Source organism: Trypanosoma cruzi, genomic scaffold (assembly GCF_000209065.1).
Source record: "Trypanosoma cruzi strain CL Brener 1047053516301 genomic scaffold, whole genome shotgun sequence".
Lineage (NCBI taxonomy): Eukaryota > Euglenozoa > Kinetoplastea > Trypanosomatida > Trypanosomatidae > Trypanosoma > Trypanosoma cruzi.
This window is the reverse complement of record NW_001849304.1, coordinates 1,734-21,672: the sequence shown is the minus strand read 5'-3', so window position 1 is coordinate 21,672 and position 19,939 is coordinate 1,734. Positions and strand designations below refer to the sequence as shown.

The 19,939-nt window shown below is 49.4% G+C and overlaps 8 protein-coding genes and 1 pseudogene across 8 annotated transcripts, besides 21 other annotated features; all 9 read right to left on the bottom strand.

The window, feature by feature from the left end:
• Nucleotides 1-1,101, bottom strand: Tc00.1047053509617.89 (Zn-finger protein, putative; the record flags this gene model as incomplete). The annotated part of the gene is made up of 1 exon (XM_804744.1): nucleotides 1-1,101. A coding segment is annotated over one exon (1,101 nt), but the record flags the coding sequence as incomplete, so codon positions are not given.
• Nucleotides 1-15,615: a sequence feature (heterozygous, non-Esmeraldo-like haplotype).
• Nucleotides 219-287: a sequence feature (GA-rich).
• Nucleotides 1,163-1,219: a sequence feature (A-rich).
• Nucleotides 1,601-1,655: a microsatellite.
• Nucleotides 1,793-2,749, bottom strand: Tc00.1047053509617.80 (ABC transporter, putative; the record flags this gene model as incomplete). Its single annotated transcript, XM_804743.1, has 1 exon — nucleotides 1,793-2,749. One exon carries the CDS (start codon nucleotides 2,747-2,749, stop codon nucleotides 1,793-1,795), a length of 957 nt encoding a protein of 318 aa, XP_809836.1.
• Nucleotides 2,762-2,802: a microsatellite.
• On the bottom strand, nucleotides 3,263-7,381 carry Tc00.1047053509617.70 (subtilisin-like serine peptidase, putative; the record flags this gene model as incomplete). Its single annotated transcript, XM_804742.1, has 1 exon — nucleotides 3,263-7,381. The coding sequence occupies one exon, from the start codon at nucleotides 7,379-7,381 to the stop codon at nucleotides 3,263-3,265; it is 4,119 nt and encodes a 1,372-aa protein (XP_809835.1).
• Nucleotides 7,251-7,276: a microsatellite.
• Nucleotides 7,564-7,687: a sequence feature (T-rich).
• Nucleotides 7,928-7,959: a sequence feature (AT_rich).
• Nucleotides 8,222-8,974, bottom strand: Tc00.1047053509617.60 (thioredoxin, putative; the record flags this gene model as incomplete). Its single annotated transcript, XM_804741.1, has 1 exon — nucleotides 8,222-8,974. The coding sequence occupies one exon, from the start codon at nucleotides 8,972-8,974 to the stop codon at nucleotides 8,222-8,224; it is 753 nt and encodes a 250-aa protein (XP_809834.1).
• Nucleotides 8,609-8,655: a microsatellite.
• Nucleotides 9,110-9,136: a microsatellite.
• On the bottom strand, nucleotides 9,295-10,191 carry Tc00.1047053509617.50 (hypothetical protein, conserved; the record flags this gene model as incomplete). The annotated part of the gene is made up of 1 exon (XM_804740.1): nucleotides 9,295-10,191. One exon carries the CDS (start codon nucleotides 10,189-10,191, stop codon nucleotides 9,295-9,297), a length of 897 nt encoding a protein of 298 aa, XP_809833.1.
• Nucleotides 10,259-10,335: a sequence feature (T-rich).
• Nucleotides 10,396-10,423: a microsatellite.
• Nucleotides 10,725-11,160: a mobile genetic element.
• Nucleotides 11,160-11,181: a microsatellite.
• On the bottom strand, nucleotides 11,258-14,011 carry Tc00.1047053509617.40 (hypothetical protein, conserved; the record flags this gene model as incomplete). Its single annotated transcript, XM_804739.1, has 1 exon — nucleotides 11,258-14,011. The coding sequence occupies one exon, from the start codon at nucleotides 14,009-14,011 to the stop codon at nucleotides 11,258-11,260; it is 2,754 nt and encodes a 917-aa protein (XP_809832.1).
• Nucleotides 14,136-14,160: a microsatellite.
• Nucleotides 14,197-14,216: a microsatellite.
• Nucleotides 14,452-14,475: a microsatellite.
• Tc00.1047053509617.30 (mismatch repair protein MSH5, putative) lies at nucleotides 14,475-16,829 on the bottom strand (the record flags this gene model as incomplete). The annotated part of the gene is made up of 1 exon (XM_804738.1): nucleotides 14,475-16,829. The coding sequence occupies one exon, from the start codon at nucleotides 16,827-16,829 to the stop codon at nucleotides 14,475-14,477; it is 2,355 nt and encodes a 784-aa protein (XP_809831.1).
• Nucleotides 15,616-16,916: a sequence feature (haploid, non-Esmeraldo-like haplotype).
• Nucleotides 16,917-19,939: a sequence feature (haploid, Esmeraldo-like haplotype).
• Nucleotides 16,990-17,018: a sequence feature (AT_rich).
• Tc00.1047053509617.20 (paraflagellar rod protein 3, putative) lies at nucleotides 17,191-18,960 on the bottom strand (the record flags this gene model as incomplete). The annotated part of the gene is made up of 1 exon (XM_804737.1): nucleotides 17,191-18,960. One exon carries the CDS (start codon nucleotides 18,958-18,960, stop codon nucleotides 17,191-17,193), a length of 1,770 nt encoding a protein of 589 aa, XP_809830.1.
• Nucleotides 19,036-19,056: a microsatellite.
• Nucleotides 19,300-19,939, bottom strand: Tc00.1047053509617.10 (annotated as a pseudogene; the record flags this gene model as incomplete).

Sequence of the window (19,939 nt, the reverse complement as noted above, 5' to 3'; positions counted from 1 at the left end):
CGGATATAGAAGACGCCTAAGAACCAGACCCAACGCCAGAATTAGGCAGAGCAGTAGCTTCCCAAGAGTGAAATTCACAAGAAATGAAAGAGGCACGAGTGTCCCAAGCTCTAATATCCGTGGACGTAGCATCTTTTGCGAACTACCCGTACGCTCCAAGGACCAGTCCAAAATCCAATGTAACATCCCCACTACTGTGTTGGGTTGCAGTCTGGGGCCCTCTTCCTCATCGTCGTCGTCTTCCTCATCCTCATCCTCCTCCTCATCGTCGTCTTCTTCTTCCTCCTGTACCTCTTCCGTCGCCGTGGCAAACACCGCATCCGTGTCTTCAAAAAAGGCACGCCACTGGCACCACCCTGTCTTTGTACATCGCCATAACGTGACACAAATCCAACCGTACGCCATAACGTTAATCCACAGCCAAACATCAAGGAATGTTGAAGCGCCCTCCTCTGGGCCCTGCAACAAAGCAGTTTCACTGCTATTGCTTGAATATTCGCTGGTTCTCGTTGCGGCATCACCATTGTTAACAAAAAAGCACTTGTGATAAAACGTGACGCCAATAATACACGGTACCACAAAACCATTCAGCGCGATGCCAAGCAGGAGTGCCAGAGCCTTGGCAGACAGGGGCAAAATCAAATCCCAAAAGAAAAAGCACAACTGTTCAAAAAATGTCTGCGGCAAACTTACATCACTGATCGCAAGAATATTATAAGTTGCTCCACAGCTTGGGCAGCTGGCGCGACGCCGCGAAAACACCCAGGCGTCAATGCATTCACGGTGAACCCAGCCAACGGATCCGCGACATTTGCACACACTCGTGATCAAGGGGTTTTGGGTGGTACCTCCCCCAGAACGACATATCCAACACTCCATTTCGCCGTCGTGGTCCGCGTCTGGAGTCTCATGTGCATCCTCATGAAAGATGGACGCCGCGGGTTCGTGTCGTTGTGGCTGCTGCTGCTCCTCCCTCTCCTCTTCGTCCTGTGAGACGCCGGAATGTTCCGTGTTTCGTTCTTCTCCCGTGGATGGCAACATCCGTGTGTTGTCCCCGGCTTCTTTGGATGCCTCCTCTCCCTGGGATGTCGAGCACGACATGAACCCCACACGCACTCAGCGTACGGCGTCGGCCTTCACTCCTCTCCGCCTGACTCCTGACTTCCTTCCGCCTCTTTGTTTTTCCTCCTTTTTTTTTTTCCTTCGTTTCTTTTCGTTTGCTTGTGATGTGCTCCCTACTGCTCCTGCAGCGGCCCTCCCACTCCGAGGAACGACACAAAAAAACAAAGAGAGGGGGAAAAGAAAAAAAAGCGCAACAAAAGAAAAGTAAAACGGCCCCGTCCGCCCCCACGCCGCCCCGCAAGATCCCCCAAACCGGGTGTGGGGGTGTGGAGGGACGAGAGAACGCACGTGGAGCAACAGTCACATGAAACAAATTGTAGGAAAAGACGGGAAAAAAGATCAACTATTAATTGAAGCCTGAAAAGCAAGAATCGGAGGCAAAAAAAAGCAAGATCGCGCGGTTGGGGAGATAAAAGGAAACAAAACTGATACTTCTTGCTTTTATATTTCTTTCATTTAAAAAAAGAAGGCATTTCGCCACACACACACAAAAAACAAACAAACAAACAAACACACACACACACACACACACAGACTCAAAAACAAAAGCAAAAATTATTTCTACTTTTTTTTTTTCCCTCTTTTAATGGGGGATTAAAATCAGGTGCGAGTAAACGCGGTGCCATTAAACTTACATTAATACACGCGGCTTCTCGCAATTTAAAGAATTTCAGGGGTCTTGAAAAGAACACACAACTGCGGTGGACTCAGCTTCTCTTTTTTCAAGGTTCTTCACATAAGCCTCGTACACAAGACGCTGAGGGCAGCTGTTGCGCACCTCCTTGACAAAACGACTATCCGCAACGTACAGAATACGATCCGCATAGCACTCAACATCGGGGTTGTGTGTCACCATAATACACGTCGTCTTTGTAATGCGGTTGAGGTGCACAAGAAGATCCATCACCTGGATTGTGTTCAGTGTGTCCAAGTCTCCGGTAGGCTCGTCCAGGAGCAGCAGCTGCGGGTTGTTGGCCAGGCTGCGCGCGATGGTGACCCGCTGCTGCTCACCACCACTGAGTTCCGACGGCAGGTGGTACAGGCGGTTACGCAACCCGACAAGAGCCAGCAATCGAAACGCGCGAATTCGCCTCTTCTTCGCGGACAAAGCACCCAGCAATGTCATGGGCAGTTCCACGTTTTCCAACGCTGTCATTGTTGAGATCAAGTTAAAAGTCTGAAAGACAAATCCAATTTTACGCAGCCGAAAGTCCGCCAATAAACTGTCGGGTGTGCTGCCGTTTATCACCGTCCCCATAAGCTCGATGGTGCCGCTTGTCGGCAGATCGATGGTACCGATGATGCTCAGCAACGTCGTCTTACCTCCGCCACTGGGTCCACGAATCATAACAAACTCACCGCGGCGAATAGGACCAAACCCGTCCCGACCGCAGTCCTCGCACAAATTCAAATTCCTCAGCGCCACCACGCGTTCTTCTGTGCCCTCGATGGGATAACTCTTCTCAATTCCGCGCAGACGCAGCACAACTTCGTTCCCGTCTTCCTCAGAGGCTGCGTCACTCACCTCCGGCACAAGAATATTCGGTTGATTGCGCTCCTCTTGATTCCCACCGTCCCCATCCATCTCGTTGAAGGGGTTAGAGCGCCACTCACCGCAGTCACCCATCTGCCGCGCCACAAAAAAAAAGAAAAAAAAAAAAAACAACAACAACAAAAAAAGGGGAAACGGAGAAAAAGTCACCCTACCAGTCCGTCTCTCGCTACCTGAAAGCTGCCAACAATGGCACCTTCGCAAGAAGTATGATTAGCCAGGCACAAAGAAAAAAAAAATAGTGGGAAAAAAAAGAGGGCAAAGTAAAAATACCAAAATACATCCCGTAACTCCCAGAGGACTGAGAAACTCAAAAGCCCTGGATTCAAAAAAAAAAAAAAAAGTAAGCGAGTTGGAAAGAAACTAGGCATAAATGCATAAATGCACCAATACACATAGATAAATAACTGGGAAAGCAAGGAAAACTTAAAAGCGTCAAAAACGCTGCAATGACTGGCTCGGAGAAAAGATCATGCCAAAGAGTAACTCCTTTCAGATGCTTCGTCCTGTTCATGAACCCTCTTTGGACTCACCACCTCCACACCGGCCTCAACACTTACCATGAATCGCAAGCATGCATGCCGTCCCTCAAGCAGCACCCGTTGACGTCTCCCCCACCTCATGCGTCTCAGAAAATACTGAAATGGACGAGAACAGCCCATCGCCAGATTCTATTCTGGCATCGTCCTCAGCTCCAATACAAACACTGGATGACGTCAGCACCATCACCTCTTCCGTGGGAATCGTTGCCAAGGCAAGGCCTTGACGGGGCCGCCAGGTGAAGAATAGCGGAACCCAAAAAAACCCAGAAGCAAAAAAAACAAAAAGCAACAGTGGCGCAACAAAAGCCGAGACTCCAGTGCGACCTTCAGAAGCATCATTTGTTCTGTTTAAAAAATCTCCAAAAACTGAAAGAGGGACTTCAGAAGAAAGATCACTACTGCAGGAAATCAATAAAAGCCGATCATCCGTGTCAAGAGTCTCGTATATATCCTGTGGCTCACTCTTTGCGAGATATGCCGCTGCACGGTAGCTTGCATTACCATTTGCAGCTGACAGCAGTGATGCATTGTTGAGAAGTGTGAAGGAGATGTTCAACTCACCTTTTGGGGCACTCAATCTGTAACTCAGACTTATTCGAGCATATCTACAATTGCTTGTCCATCCAATTTTTTTTTCCTTTTTTATACTAATAGCTCCACTGGGAGTGCTGCGTATCGCTGCCGCCCTCAGTGCCATTTCTCCTTGCTGCTTTGTGAATATACTGCTCTCAAGTGCTAAATATACATCGGTTCTTACCCAGTTGGGCGACTGATGCTTAAGGTTCAGTTGTAACTCCTCATTGACAAGAGGGGTGAAGTAAGTGGCACCTCGTTTGTCCTCCTCCTGCAGCTCAATGACTTTGTTATCACTACCCACCTCCACCCCGCAGTCCCATCCTGCCCGCCCCTCATTACAGACGCAAAAGCCTCCGCCCCACACGTCACAAAGGGCATTTTTGACACATGGAACAGTGCAGTTTGAGTTATTTGGCCCCTCGAAACTGTAATGCATTAAAAATCCCTTACGAACATGAGACCATCGGGAAGAAAACACAATAGCAAGAGCATTCGATGAAGAAAGGAAGAGCAGACCTTGAGCGCTCGTGCCGGTGTCTACACGTATCGGTTCCGCTTCATCCGATGCATCATCATAGAGTACAACGATATCCGTCGGGCTCTCCACTTCAAAGCGGAGGTATTGCAATCGAATTATACGACCTCTTGGCGCTTTAACCACCCATCGACAAACTAACATGGGAGAATAGGTGCCATAACCATTCACCTCAATGTATCCACCGGCAGTGTCATTGACCTCAAAAGGCCACCCATCCTCCCTGCACCAGTAACTTCGCACATTGCATTTTTCTCCAGCAAAGTCTTCGCAGCAATACTCGCAATTTGGACCAGAAAAGCAACCAGACCCACCCCATGTTTTGTCTTTTTGGCAGATGCATTCTCCGGTCTCCATGTTACACTTACCCCTCTCGCTACAAGTACAATTGGAAGAACACGATGGCCCGTACCATCCTGGTTTGCATGATGAACAATGTTCATCAGCAAAGTGTTCATTGTCACATTTACATTGCAAATCCTTTGCTGCGCATGTCCCATGTCCATTACACATGGCTTCCTCATCACAAAAAGAACAGTCGATAAACCGATACCCAGTGTGACACTCACAGATACCTCCAAAGCAATTTCCATTCCCACTGCAATTGTTGGGACACACTACACCGGACATTATACTGGCATTATCGACATAACTCAAACCAGGTCCAGATACAACAAGAGCGTATGGCTGATTATTTCCTTCATGAACACTACCGCCATACACAAACACACGGAACCCTGCTGCTAACTCCCAGGAGATTGGTAAACAAATTTGTTCCATGACATTCGTGGTGTCCAGGGTTTTGTTTTCACCGGCAAAGTACACAGCACCCTTGGAATCCACCAATAGCACGTCAAGATTATTGACCAAAGATATGGCAGAGCCCTCCATCGCGGATCCGATGTCTGTCCATACAAGTGAAACACGTATTTCATTCACGTCAAGTAAATTGGGCCCCAAAGTGAAATGGTGCACTTTGCTGGCGTGGTGACCAATCGAGTCTCTGTCTCGAAACCATCCTATTATGCCAGTTGGGGTAAAAAAAAGAGACATGTCAAGACGACCAAAGCCACTCAGCCTTGAGTTATTTAAATTCACAGTACAGTGAATCAACAATGCCTTGAGTAATGCAGAAGAAGGAGACGAAATGTTTTCCAGCGTTCGGAGATGCTGACGCATCAAGGCCACCGAGCCCGCTAAGGCTGCAGTTGCCATAGAAGTCCCTCGCATGCTAACGACCGCACACTGGTTTGTGGAAATGTTACCATCTGAGAATGCAGAGGTGATTGTGTCTCCCGGTGCCACAAGTTCCGGTTTGACACGATGATCATACGTCGGTCCAGGAGAAGAAAATTTCGCAATGGTGTTTTGGGTATTTGGGTCAAAAGTATTTTTGTGTGCCCCAATACAAATCATGTTCTTGGTTCGACAGGGTGTTAACAAACCAGAGTTGGGACTGTTCCCTGCCGCAAAAACAATTAGAGCATCGTCCATTTGATTTGCAAGGGCATCCATGCTCTTTTCCACCGCTGTGTACTCGTCCGGGGCAAAAAAACCCCATGAGTTTGAGAAGATATGCGCCCCCTCTTTATAAGCAGGACGGAACACCTCAGTGATGTCAATAGGAAGCGTCAGCAACGGCTGGCTGGGAACACCGAGGCTTGTAAAGAAGATCTTCGCTCCTTTGGCGACACCGTTGTATTTGGAGTTCTCATCGTCGTCAAGAACATGTCCCGCCAACGTTCCTGCCACGTGCGTACCATGTCCTCGTTTCTTGTCGCCAATCAACCTTTCTCCGGGAAATAAATCGCATGGGACAAATGATATCACCTTACGGTGGCGGTGGTTTACCTCTGGGTAGATCGCCACGGACTCCTTGGGGTCGCTGAAGAAACAACTGTCGAAGTCCACACCGCTATCCGCCAATCCGACCAGTTCCCCACTGCCATCGATCCCCGCGTCCCAGAATGGACGAAACGGTTCTCTTTCATCCTGGTTCCCATTCTGCACAAGGGCGGTCGCATAGAAGTTCAAGGGGGCAACATGTTCAATAGCCACTTCCATCCATCGCACCGCTGGATGACTCACTACCGTATTGATAAAGGCGGAGCAGTGACACACGACATCCATCTCCTTTTCCTCCTCCTTTTTCCCCCCAGAAGAGAGTGTCAACACCCATCGTACAAGTCCTTTTCCAGCAATCGAACTAATAATGTTCCATTGGCATTTCGCCGAAACATTTCTTGTCTTGCTCGACACACTTTGAAGTGACCGCTCCACAACGTTCTCTCTCCCCAAGGCAGTGCGAACATCCAGCGGCAGACGCCATCTTAGATCCATTTCCTCCATTGGCTTATTATCAACAGCACTTTTATCATGCCGAGCACCGCAGCGGTGCATGGAAAAGCGAATTGCACGAGAGAGCTTAAGGCGCGCTCCAGTGGGTGTGGAGTAGACGTCCAACACCGTCAATGATGTGAGAGGCGATACCCCGCGATCCTCTGCCTCCAAAGCCGCTCGAATTTGAGCGGCGCGCTCGGAGTCAACATAAACAAGCATGTGTAATTCGTCAATGATGTGGGTATCCTCCAGTCTGTGCCTCATCAAGGAAGATCGGACATTCCGCCGCTCCTTCCAACGGAGCTTGTCAAGCTTCACTACAACGTAGCGACCGTCATCCGAGTCTAATAGCGACGCATCTTCCCCTGAAAGTCCCGCCGTGCGGGCAGTGAGAAATGGCCGCCTCGTCCGACACGAATCACAGGCAGAGGCCACGTGAGACGTTGAGTTTTCTCCGGTGTGGGGGTATTGGTGGTGATGCTTCTGCACAAACCAATGAAGCGGGGTCTCGTGAATTTTCAACCAATCGGCGTGAAGCCACTTCTGCAGTGGACTTCGCCTCATTGCGAGGGGCCGCTTTGACGCGGCAGCAGCAGCAGCAGCAGCGGCGTCCCCTGCAGAAGCGGCGCAAGTTCCCACACCACTCAACAAAAAGTGCATCAAAGTCAGTGAGAACAGTGTCATTAAAAAGAACGGTGGCGTCCCCGAGAGCATTGCGCTTGCCGCGTGTTCGCACCGCCGTCGACGACGAAAAAAAAAAAAAAAGGGTGATGCTCCTCCTTCTTTTATCTTCCTCCCTCTGCCACTCCCTCGCGATGGTGGAGACGGAAGCTAAAATAATTTGGCCCGAGCAAAGGGGCAGTGAGACGGCAATCGCAAACCGCAATTGTTTTCCAAAAAACAAAAAAACAAACAAAAACTTACACAAAGTACCCCTCCTTCACAAACAAACAAAAAAGATAGCAACAGAAATAAGGAAAAAAAGAAAAAAAAAGAATTTAAGAAAAACAAAACTGAAAAGTCAAATGGAAATGAGTCCTAAAACCACCTTCAAGAGACCACCATTCCACGTAAGTGCACTTCACCCTCTCCGCCATACACGCATACATATACAGGCACAAAACTGCCCTCAGCGACTTTAGAAGTCAGCCCATGGCATTGTTAGGTTGAAAAGTGACAAGAAGTATTACACGTCCTCCGTGCAGAGAAGTAGAGATAGATACATACATGTGTAGAAACAGATGTATATGACAAAGGAGGATAAATTAATAATAATAATAAAAGATTAAATTCACCGCGATGAAGATAAAAAAGAAATCGTTTTTTCTTTTTGTTTTTCAAGGCCTTGATTTAATTAATTTCGTCTTTGCTTCGTCTTTTTATGATTGTCTGCATTTTTCTTTTTCTTCTTCGATTCTGCCATCCTCCAAATTACATTCCCGTGCGAAAACGCAAAGACCGGTGATGGTTCCAGCCGCTCCAAAAAGGCTTCGCATCCCCCTCCTGCCGGCATTTCTATCCGTCCGCACTGTTATTCACATTTACGTACGCATGTTACTTTTTCTCCCCTTTTTTTGTTTCCTCGCACTCTTTTGACTTCCAGTTCCTCTTCGCTTGATCGGTCACCGGCGTGTCGCCAGAGTCCTCCTGCAGCAGTTCCTTTACGAGCTGCTCTATCTGATCTTCACTGAAGCCCTCGACACGCCCCACGATGCGACCATCGCGGTACGTCACAAACGTTGGGACGCTGCGGATGTCATGCAGAGCCCCCAACTTGGGGTTCTCGTCGGTATTGACGGGAATGATGCGCACAGTCCTGCCGTTCGCCCGCGCCCGCACGCAAAATTCACGCACACTCTTCAGCAGCACCTCTGGGTCCACCCGTGACTTGGGGTCAGCCAAGGCACCGGGTTGTAAAGTCCCTTCTGCTGCCGGATCCTTTGAGGGCGATGCTGCTGCTGCTGACGGTGATGATAACGATGATGATGCAAGGCTAGTTGACGATGTGGCCTCGGAACCTCCTCGCACCGCGGGGCGCCCTTTATTTAGAAACTCTTCCAGTTTGACATAGACGCGATTGCGCGGTTCACGCCACGGCGCATAAAAGTACACCAATGCCACCTTCTCCCTGTTGACCTCGTCCAAGAATTCCCTTGAATGGCCCCTGAAGGTGGCAATGTGTCGACGCGTTGCGCACGTCCATGATGACAACGATGCCGCTGGGGCCGTACTAAAAACGGTTGTGACAGAAGTACCGGTGCGACGCCGTACCAGGCAGTGTTGTAGAAATCCAACTGCAACCTTCATATTGCCCACAGACCAAAAAAAAAACCCTTTTTTTCTTCCTCTATCCACCGACAGCAGGCGTGTAAAAGTAGCAAAGCACACAAAAAGTGGTGAAGTGAAGATAACGACAAGAAAGCACACACCAACATGAATAAATATTTATTTATATATTTATTTGTTTATACATATATGAAAAGTAATAAAAGCACATAAAGAAGCTTAACAAAGAGATGCAATATATGCCCTTGGGGCATCCAGAGAGGAAAGAAGGCCGTGTTCACTTTGCGGTGCGTGGCCGTATGTGTGAAGAAACAGCACCAACATGATGTGTGGATCCACTGTCATGCCGGTGTGTCATACGGCGCCCCCAAAAATATTTGTACAACCTCCTTCCACTCCAACTTTTCTGGCGGTGTGAGTCCACAGTCCGAGTACAATAGCTGCTGCCATACTGACGTTACGTTCTCCTTCAGCTCCTCAGTTTCCTCGACGACCTCCGCCCCCGCCCCTGCAAACTCCGCCAGTCTTCCAAGATTCACAGTCAAAACAAGCAGCATTAACATCGCGCGGCGGTGCCGCACTGCTCTTTCACCCGCTGCACCATCTCCATCCCCCGACACAAGTTCCCACACCAACGCCAGACGATCGTCAAAAAGTGACTCAATGGGTGAGAAGTCGGCGTAGTCATCCGTGTCCACATAAGGAATATTCTCGCGTGCCTCGTCGTAGTCCTCGGGAGGCCGCAGACTGGCGCGAAACTCATTCAAAGCCGCCGTCATCGCGGCCGTGATGCCCGTAATCTCCTCATCCTTCTCCACCTCGGCCATCATCCGGCGCCAGCGAAGAGAGTTGGCCAGACGCGTGCGCTCCTCCTCTGCAAATTTCAGTTCTGCCTGAAGAGCCGCAATATTTGCCTGCAACTGCGTGATCTTCCGTGTTTCATTCAGCAGCCGCGCCTCCTCGGAATGGATTGCCTCCTCCGTGATGTCCTCCTCCGTCAACCCCGCCATGTGCAAGAAGACAGAATCACACAGGAAGAGAGAGGAACTAACTATGAAAGACCCCTCGGAAGCATGTGAAACAAGAAGTGAGGCGCAAAGAAAAAACTCAGAGGACCTTTCCATCCCAAACACGCTGCTTCCACCCCCTCCCAAATAATAATAATAATAAATGATAACAAATGATATGTCACACGGAGCAATATATAATGTCAGGCATCTACCGGATGGACAGTACATGGCAGCTTTAGAGGAAGCAAGGGCTTCCCCACCCACCTACGGGCAATTCAAGAGTCACACAAATAGGAAAAAGGAAAAGACAAACAAACAAACCCAGATTCAAAACAAGAGCAACAAAAACAGCAAATACAAAAAAAAAAAAAACACTTCTGAGGCAAACCAACCTCAAAATAAGCTGCAAATGGAAAGAGCAATGAGCAACATAAAAAAAAAAAAAAAAAAAAAAAGGAAACAAGACACATATCTGTTTATAAATGAAACTTTATAAAAATATGGGAATAAATACATAGTTGGTTCTTCACCAATGTGTAGCTGCAAATATAAAGATGGAGGAGATGTAAAAGGCATAAAACTTGTATTTGCTCTTGCTTTTTAACACACACACACAAAAAAAAGAAAAGATAAATTCACTTGAGGAGGAAACGCACAAAAATATTTCGACCCAATTCCTTCTTTTTCTTCTCCTATCCTCTCTTCAAAATGATTCCTCGTTTCTTGTGACCGTTGCTGCGTTTGGTTGGTATTTAGATTAGAATAATCTTCCGGGCCGCTGGCCGGATCCAGAAATTGTTTATAAAAACCAAGCAAGTTAGGAAAAAAGGTTCGTTAGTTAATTGCTTCAATGTTTTCTTTTCATTCAATATATAGAATTCTCTTGACCACCAGCATGGTCCTTTGTCCTCAGTTAGGATTTGAAATATTATTACTTACGAAGCGGCAGACTTTGGGGTCCTCCAACCACAAGACCCCGCCGCGTGGTGGGAATCAAAAGGGGGTGGGTGGGATGGCAAAATAAAAAACAAATATTATCTGGCCTCTATCTGCTCCCTGCCCCTAAAAAGTCGCGTTCTTCCCAAAAGATTCATACGGTAGAAAAGTATCATAACGAATGCATTCATTTATCAGGATATACACATACATTAATTAAGTTAGCCAGCTCTCCCGCGATCATTCTCTTCACAATCCCCTATTATTATTATTATTATTATTTCCCTTTCTTGTGCCGCCAATGTCTGTGCTAACTCGGTACACAAATTCCTTTGAACTCCTCCTTGGATTCCTTCAATTACCGCAGAATGACGCTCAGCTTGTCGACAATGTTTCTTCTCTCCAGCTGAAGAGACTCCAATTGGTCGAGCCTGCTTGCCTTCGTCAACTTCAGCCCCTCATTTCCTGCCGTTACCGGAAGGCCCGCCATGAAACTTTCCTGCCAAATCTGTTCGTTGATCCTCCGAAGGGCCTCCGTTAGGGAATGAATCTCGCCCTCGCGGGCTTCACGCCTGACGACGGTACTCTGCACCAGCCCCTTGTCTCCCCCAGCGACAGGGTAAGAGGTATTGAGCTGTGCCCCCTTCCACTCCTCAGAGCTCTCGGTGCAACTTGGCAGCCCCTTGATACCGTCATGAAACCGTGAGAAAGGAGTTAGATGACTACTGCCGCCGGCTTCAATCCCATTCCCCGCCACCCCAGTCACAGTTCTACGTCGCACTATAGTCATGGCGCTGAGAGGCTTTACGGGGGATTCAGAAATGCGGAGGACCGATTTAAACGAGAATGAAGGCGATGCCACCGCGGCGCTTCGCGGACTCACCGGCTTCGGCGTAGTCATTATGGAGATACTTGAGCTTTTCACTTTTGGCATCGCGACGGTACTCCTCGTGGTGCCGGATGAACTCATCTGCCTCGCCAGACTTCGCTGAAACGAGTTGCTGGGGGATCGATTGGGAAGCGAGCGACGAATAGACACAACCTGTTTCTTGTGTAATTGCTGCTGCTGCTGCTGCTCCTCCTCTGATAACTCTATGGGAAATCCTTTCTGGGAAGGAGGCGCATCGGTGCTCTGAGGCGACACGGCTTTAAGCACTCCGTCTACGTAGGAACGTGTCGATCGATCACCCGTGGACGTTGTATAGATACCATCACCGTGCAGGACGTTTCGCTTCCATGTACACTCAAGAACATCACCCTCAATAAAAGTATAAACTCCACGTCCATGGCGCATCGGCAGCGGATTTCCACTGTCGGCAACTTCACCCTCGTACTTACCTCCATTGTAAAACAGGGTGCCTGAGCCACTGACCACACCATGTTTGAACTCACCCTGAAACCCATCCTGCGTCGGGAGTGTGATTTTCACATTTCCATGCGGTTTTCCATTGGCAAAGCCTCCTATTATTACTGTACCGTCTTCTAACGTCATTGTACCATTTCCAGTGAGCTCATCCATAACAAACTCACCCTCATATTTAAAACCCTCCTTTAACATGGAAATTGTTCCCTTGCCATGACGCTTGCCCTCCTTCAGCTCTCCGCTGTAGTGGTACTTCTTCACGACAGAATCCACTCCGTTTCCCTCCTTAATTCCACTTTTCCACCCACCAGTGTACGTGGAGCCGTCATGCAGTATCAATTTGCCTTCTCCATCCAAATATCCTTCCTTCCATGAGCCCTCGTACGTGTCCTCTTTTTTTTCTTCAGTGCCCCTCCAAGTAATCTTGCCGTAGCCTTCAGGAAGTCCACAGATAAATGAGCCCTCATAGTGCACCTTTGGTGTTATAAAGACCCCTGAACCCTGTGGTATCCCGCTCTTCACAGCACCTCGATAACTCTGTTCATTCACCCACTGCCAATCTCCATCTCCGTTCGGCAATCCATTGAGCCACATCCCTTTATATTGACCAGAAACATCAAGTTGCGGAATGAAACACCGAACCTCTGCTGAGATGGGCGGTGATGGTGCGGTTCGTGGATCTGCCGTCAGCAGAGTGAGCGTTCCAGTACCGGATCCCTTGGGCACTCCTCCCATAAAATCCCCTTCGTAACGAAGCATGAACTCGCCAACGCCAGGAATTTTTATTCGCTTTTTTTCTAAAATGCCTATTCCATTGGGCTTCCCAGCAACCATCGCACCTTTGTAGGAGCTTCCGTCGCGGTATTTTGCAACCACTTCATTCCCCACCATTTCGCCGCTTACGCATGGACCCTCATAAAAGATGAGGTCTGTTGCCACTGCGCCAGCCGCATCACCTCTGAAAATAAGATGACCCTCAAGCAGGTCATCCCGCCATTCTCCATTGTATTCACCATATTTATTCTGCAAAACCCCTTTTCCCCATCGACGGTCAAGTTGAAAGCCACCCTTGTATGTATCACCATTCAATTTACGGTGCAAACCTTCACCATGACGAGAAAACCCGACACATTCACCCACATAGCTGCTACCGTCTGAGTAAAGAAATTCTCCCATTCCGCTTGGTGCATCATTCTCAAACTTACCCTTGTATGCGACAATATGAGGTTCGCCCATCCGTGGTGTGTACCCAGGCGTGCTAGACGCTCGTCCCAATACCAATTCCCCACGGCCATTTCGCTTATCATGAAGCCACAATCCCTTATAAATGTTGTCATTCACATATCGACATCTTCCATCCGCACCACTTCGCTCCCCCTCCACAAAAGGGCCAACATACTCCACAAAATCATCGACGCCCTCTGCCCCATAGAGTGTCCCGTTACCGTGCATCTTGTCTCCCAGCCAATCCCCCTCATATTTTCTACCGTTCGAAAATGTACAAACTCCATTTCCGCTTCGCTCCCCATTCACAAAGTCACCTTCATATATATAACCCATCGCACCGGGAACGATGTACTTGCCCTTTCCATGCGGTTTACCCAGTAACTGCGCTCCCACATACTTGGCCCCGCCCGTAGTCTCAAAAAATCCACACTTCCCATCGTTGATGTTTCCCTCAATGGTCTCCCCGTCGTATTGGTCGCCGTTAGGAAAGCCCCGCCCAAAATTGTGCCGTGCGCCTGGCATCAGGAAAAGAAAAGGAAAAAAGGTCACGGAAATGCTTCACCACGCAGGTCTGAAAACGACAATGCAGAATATGCGCCTTGCGATTGCCGTGTATTCACTACCCGCACCCATCAATGAATAGATCAAAAAAAAAAAAAAAAAAAAAAAAAGAGGTAAAAGTAAACAGAAGCACACACACATTACAAAATAATAATAATAATAATAACATCAGTTATCACAAAAACGTAATTCCAGCAGAATCACCAACGAAGACGTGTCTCAGCGTGCGGAATCATCCGTGAATTCAAAAAAGGAGTATCCCACTAAATTCCAAAAACCAATAAGGCTCATCACAAACCTACAAACACGCATCTGAGCCCAAAACAATAAAGATAAAAACACACAGATAAATCAAAAATAACATAATCTGCAAAGAAAGCAAAAACAAAAAAAATATCCAAATATATATATATATATATATTTATCATAGGCTTTCAGTGACGATTAGGTCCCATGCCCGTTGTAACAAAAGAGGAGGGACAGAGAATTGTAGTGCAAAACGCAAGGCGTGAGAAGTCATCCCCTTCTGTTGGATGGTGTCCATGCTGCTCAGAGCTTGAACGGGGGCCACACGGTACGAGTGAACAAGTTGGCTACCACCGATAAATCCCTCACGTACATCTTCGCCCCCTTCTCCCCCTGTACGAGCAGTCGGTACAAGCGTTGTCTGCATCTCAAGCACCATGATTTCTTCCCGAGGTATGAGCTGTGGCTGAAGGACCTCCACATAGTGTGTTGCCAGAAGCACAATAGGACGTCGATCACCAAAGGAAATAAAGGACCGTATGGAAACCGCTAGCAACGCAGCACCATCCAGGGAAAGTGTTCCCTTTCCAAACTCATCCAACACCAGCAATGAACGTCCAGATCCGGCACCTCCTTCCTTGTTACGAGTGCTGCACCTCTGTAACATGCGACTCATTGACACCAACTCATTCCCAAAACTTGAATGTAACTCCTTCGTGGTGGAGGCCAGGGTTCTGTCACGGGAACTGTACGAAACAGCATGGAGAGACATCAAAGTGTCAAAGAGACCAATTGTGGCATGGGTACAGGGGACATAACACCCAATATGTGCCAGGAAAACAGCGTGTGCGACGGCCGTAATAAGGATCGACTTTCCGCTCCCATTCGCCCCTGTCAACAAACAAACTCGTTGATTGCTAGTTCGAATATTTATTGAGTACGGCACTACCTGGTGCGCCGCTGTGCGTGCAAAAATAGGGTGGAACCCACGTTCAATAACAAGCACACCAGGCTCCTTTACGATTTCGGGACGGCTCCATTGACCCTCCAGTGCAGCAAGGGCAAAACCCATGAGACAATCAAGTTCCGCGCAAAGATGTAGGGGAATTAGTGCCGGCGAAAGTACGATCAAACGTTTATCCAACTCACGTTGAATCTCTCCCTCCCTCACCAAAATGGCTGAGCGCAAATCTCCAATTTCCTCATCCATTCGACGGGTCAAAGGTGTTTTAAAGAAAGGACCCTCCTCAGTTTGAAAAAGCAACTCCCAACCGGGAATATCTTCCCGTCCTACTGGTAACGAGAAACGAGGAAGAGTTATGACATACCCCCAACACGGAGCGAATACGCACACCACACTACAGAGACCCCAAAGTGGGGGCAGGCAACGGGCCTCTTGCTGTGCAACATTCGCCAAAACCTCATCGAGATGAGTGAAGTGTGCACAAAGTTCGTCCAATTTAGCGTCAAACCCTGGACGGATATGCACATAAGTTTTGCTCAACGCTGCCCCGGGATCTCGCGAAAAAGAAACACCCTCATCGATGAGGCGGCTTATTTCCTCCAATTGATTGGTTTGGCAACTTGCCACAATACGCAGAAACATCGGTGAAAAGTGTGCTCGCGGTGTGAGAAGCGAAGCAATACGCAAAAATCCCCTCACAGTCCGTAAGAGAGATTCGTATTCGTTTGTTGTGTGCTTTGCCGCTCGAATCTTTGTGAAGATACTATTCGTGATCCGCAAGTGACGCAGTGCTCGACGAAGCTGCATCATGAGATCATAATTCTCCTGCATTGTGAAAAATGAGACAACGTCGTAGCGCCGCCGCAATTCTGATTCGTCTCGCACCGGCAGCAAAAACCACTGCCGGAGAAGCGCCCGTCCAAGCACGCTGCACGTACGATCCACAACACTTAGTAGTGAGAGACCCTCCTTCGCACGCCCAATTCCCTGGTAATCCATCGGATGTGGTTCCGTGCGAAGAAGCTGAAGCCCAGACAGCGTTTCTTGCTCAATATACAACAGGCCCAAGGGAGGCACCTCAGCAACGTCAGCGATGGGCAATTCAGACCTTTGCAGGTACGGTAACAGCGCTGAAAGCGCCATTAACATCACATGATGATGTGGACAGATGCGGGAGTGCCATTCCAATCTTGTGACGTTAGCCCACAAAACACCAAGAAGATCCCAAATGCGGCCTTCATCAAACTCGCGGGGGGCTGTGAGAACGACATTCACACCACACAAGTTGGCGACGTCAATCAAAATCTGTGAACCACCGGAGGGTATCAACACCACCTTCGGCTTCTTGGACAAGAGAAACTGCGCCACCCATACAATATCCCCCGGCACATCCATCAGAGTCCCAATAAACATCTCCTCGCCACGGTTCAACGCCGCCGCAGATTCAGAACAGCTCACCTGACACGTGGCGCTGTCGTACGACGCAAGGCCAACTTCATGGTGGAACACCAACAAGCTAACAACCTCATAAGTGGCAATTTCCTCCTCCGTGTCACATATACCAGACATCGTCCAGAATACCTAAGGACCAACAGTCACACAAAAAAAATCCAAATATATATATAACAAAAACAACAAGACAGAATCAGCCACGCATACGTGCCCGAACATCCACGCGTCAGACGTAGCTCGTTTTACCAAATCAGCTCTTTAACGTAAATACATCAACATAAATAAAATAAAAAAGAATAAAAAAATGAGGTACAGCTTTCACATCATACCAAATTAACAGGAAAATCTACATCCAAACTTCAACAAAAAAAAAAAGAAAAAAAATTGAAGCCCAACATTCATTAATGATACTAACTACACTTAAACCTAGAAGCTTATAATACCAAAGTCACATCCACAATAAAAATTATTTACTAGCTCACTCGAGGCGGGCGGGGGCGGTGTTGTTCCCAATGCGTGGCTGCTCCCCGCTGCCACCCCCACCGGTGCGTAACAGCCGCGCCCTCTTGATCTCCTCGCGCTCCGCGGCAATCTTCACCTCCTCCTGCTTCGACAGGTGCGAGCGGTACTCCACCATCTTGCTGCGTCGCGTCAACACCTCTTCGTTGTTCTCGTCGACGGGGTGGTTGAACTCGATGCCGGCGGCGTCCAGCGCCTCCTCCGACTCCTTGAAATCCTCCAGTGCCTTTGCCTGCTTCTCCTTCAGCATCGCCAGCTCCTCCTCCACGCCCTGACGCAGCTTGTACAGCTCCTTCTTCATGTCGGCATGCCTTTTCGCGTTCGGGTCAAATGTCTCCACACAGAACTCAAGCTGGATGTGCGTTGTGCGGATATTGCGGTCAATTTCCTCCATTCGTTTTTCCTTTTTGTAAATGAGAGATCCCAGTGTGAGGTACAGCATGCGGAAGTACTCCAGGTGCTCCTTGTGCACTTCCAGTCGCAGCGCGGCCAGGTCTTGGCTTGTCTTGTCGTGACGGGCCTTCACTGCGGCACAGCCCTCCGACACCAATTCCTCCACCAATCCAGTGCACCGTATCGCCAGATCGCAATTGTACACCGTGAGCTCCAGAAGCTTCTTGTGCTGTGACGCGACCTCAAGGAACTGCGAGTACTCCACGCGCCGCTTCTCCTCGCGGTCAACCTCCTCGATGCGACGCTTCACCTCCTCAAAGCGCTCCGTACCCAGCTTCTGCAGCTGTCGCTCCAGGTCCTGAATCTTGTTCCATGCCTCTTCCTGCCTCTCCTCGTTCTCGCGAACAAAGCCGTCGCTTTTCTCCCTGTTCGCAGCGTGTCGCTTCATCGCCTCTGCGTCCTCAAGATCTGCCTTCTGGATCGCGTCGTGAATGTGCTTTAGGTCCGTCTCACACCGCTGCTTCAGGCGCCGCTTTGCATCCTTCATCTGGCTCGTCTCCTGGTTCGCCTGCTTCTGAACCTCATAGATCTTCTTGAACGGTTGGTTCTCCTCCTCACACTTGGTGATCAGCCGGAACTTGTCCTGAATCAGGTCAATCAGCCGTTCCTGCAGCTGCACCTTCGTCCACATCTGCTCCTCCGCGACCTGCATCTCACCGTCGTGCATGGCAACGTTCTGGATCTCGTTTGTCTTCTCAAGCTGCGCCAGCTGCGTCTTGATCTGGTCGTCCGTGGACGCAAGTGCGTTCTGGATCTGTGTGGCGTTCATGATGTCCTCAATCTGCTTCAGCGTCCGGGTTGGGACCTGCGCGAGTTGTGTGGCATCCAGCTGCGAGCGACGGAGCTCCTCCTCCACCTTCTCCATCTTCGCAATGGCGTTGTCGATCATCTGCGTGAAGCTCACAACGCGTGTTTTGTTGCGGTTCTGCTTCAGGTCCTGCAGCACCTTCTTCACACCAATGATGTCCATGAACTGCGCCTTGTCCTCCGGGCGGTACAGCTCGCGCTGGCTCATTTCAAGGCCGCACACACGCATGAGCTTCGCCAGGTCGTATGCCTCCGTCAGGTTCCACTTTGTGCCAACATCGACGGATGCGACAAGCTCCTCCGCCTTCAGGTGGGCACCGCGCAGCTTCTGACGCTGCGTCTCCGACCAGTCCGAGACGTGCAGCTCCTGGATCAGTTCCTCATTCTCAAGGCACGCCGTCTTCAGCTTCAGGTTGTGGATCTTCTGCTTGCGGGCAGCCTCCAGCCCAGTGGCTTCCTCGGCAGACATATTGCTGTTAGTTGTGTTTGTGGGTTTAAAAAGTTTGTAGTGGATCTCCAATTTCTGTTCCGCCCGGTGGGCAGGAAAAAAAAAAAAAAAAAAAAAGGGAGAAAAGCGGAAAAGCGGGAGCGACTTTCAGGCAAGAAAGCAATCAGGGGCACGCACACGCACACACACACAGGAAAGGAGAGAACGGGAAAGAAACAACCTGCATCTCGAAAATTCATCCATGCCGCAGTATACATAAGGACCACAAGAGCACTTTATCATTACATCGGGCTCAGTGACATAACACAGCAGTCGTTGTGCACACAGCTGCGTGAAGTTTACATCTCGGCGGGGTCGCACTCACTCGAGGCGGGCGGGGGCGGTGTTGTTCCCAATGCGTGGCTGCTCCCCGCTGCCACCCCCACCGGTGCGTAACAGCCGCGCCCTCTTGATCTCCTCGCGCTCCGCGGCAATCTTCACCTCCTCCTGCTTCGACAGGTGCGAGCGGTACTCCACCATCTTGCTGCGTCGCGTCAACACCTCTTCGTTGTTCTCGTCGACGGGGTGGTTGAACTCGATGCCGGCGGCGTCCAGCGCCTCCTCCGACTCCTTGAAATCCTCCAGTGCCTTTGCCTGCTTCTCCTTCAGCATCGCCAGCTCCTCCTCCACGCCCTGACGCAGCTTGTACAGCTCCTTCTTCATGTCGGCATGCCTTTTCGCGTTCGGGTCAAATGTCTCCACACAGAACTCAAGCTGGATGTGCGTTGTGCGGATATTGCGGTCAATTTCCTCCATTCGTTTTTCCTTTTTGTAAATGAGAGATCCCAGTGTGAGGTACAGCATGCGGAAGTACTCCAGGTGCTCCTTGTGCACTTCCAGTCGCAGCGCGGCCAGGTCTTGGCTTGTCTTGTCGTGACGGGCCTTCACTGCGGCACAGCCCTCCGACACCAATTCCTCCACCAATCAAGTGCACCGTATCGCCAGATCGCAATTGTACACC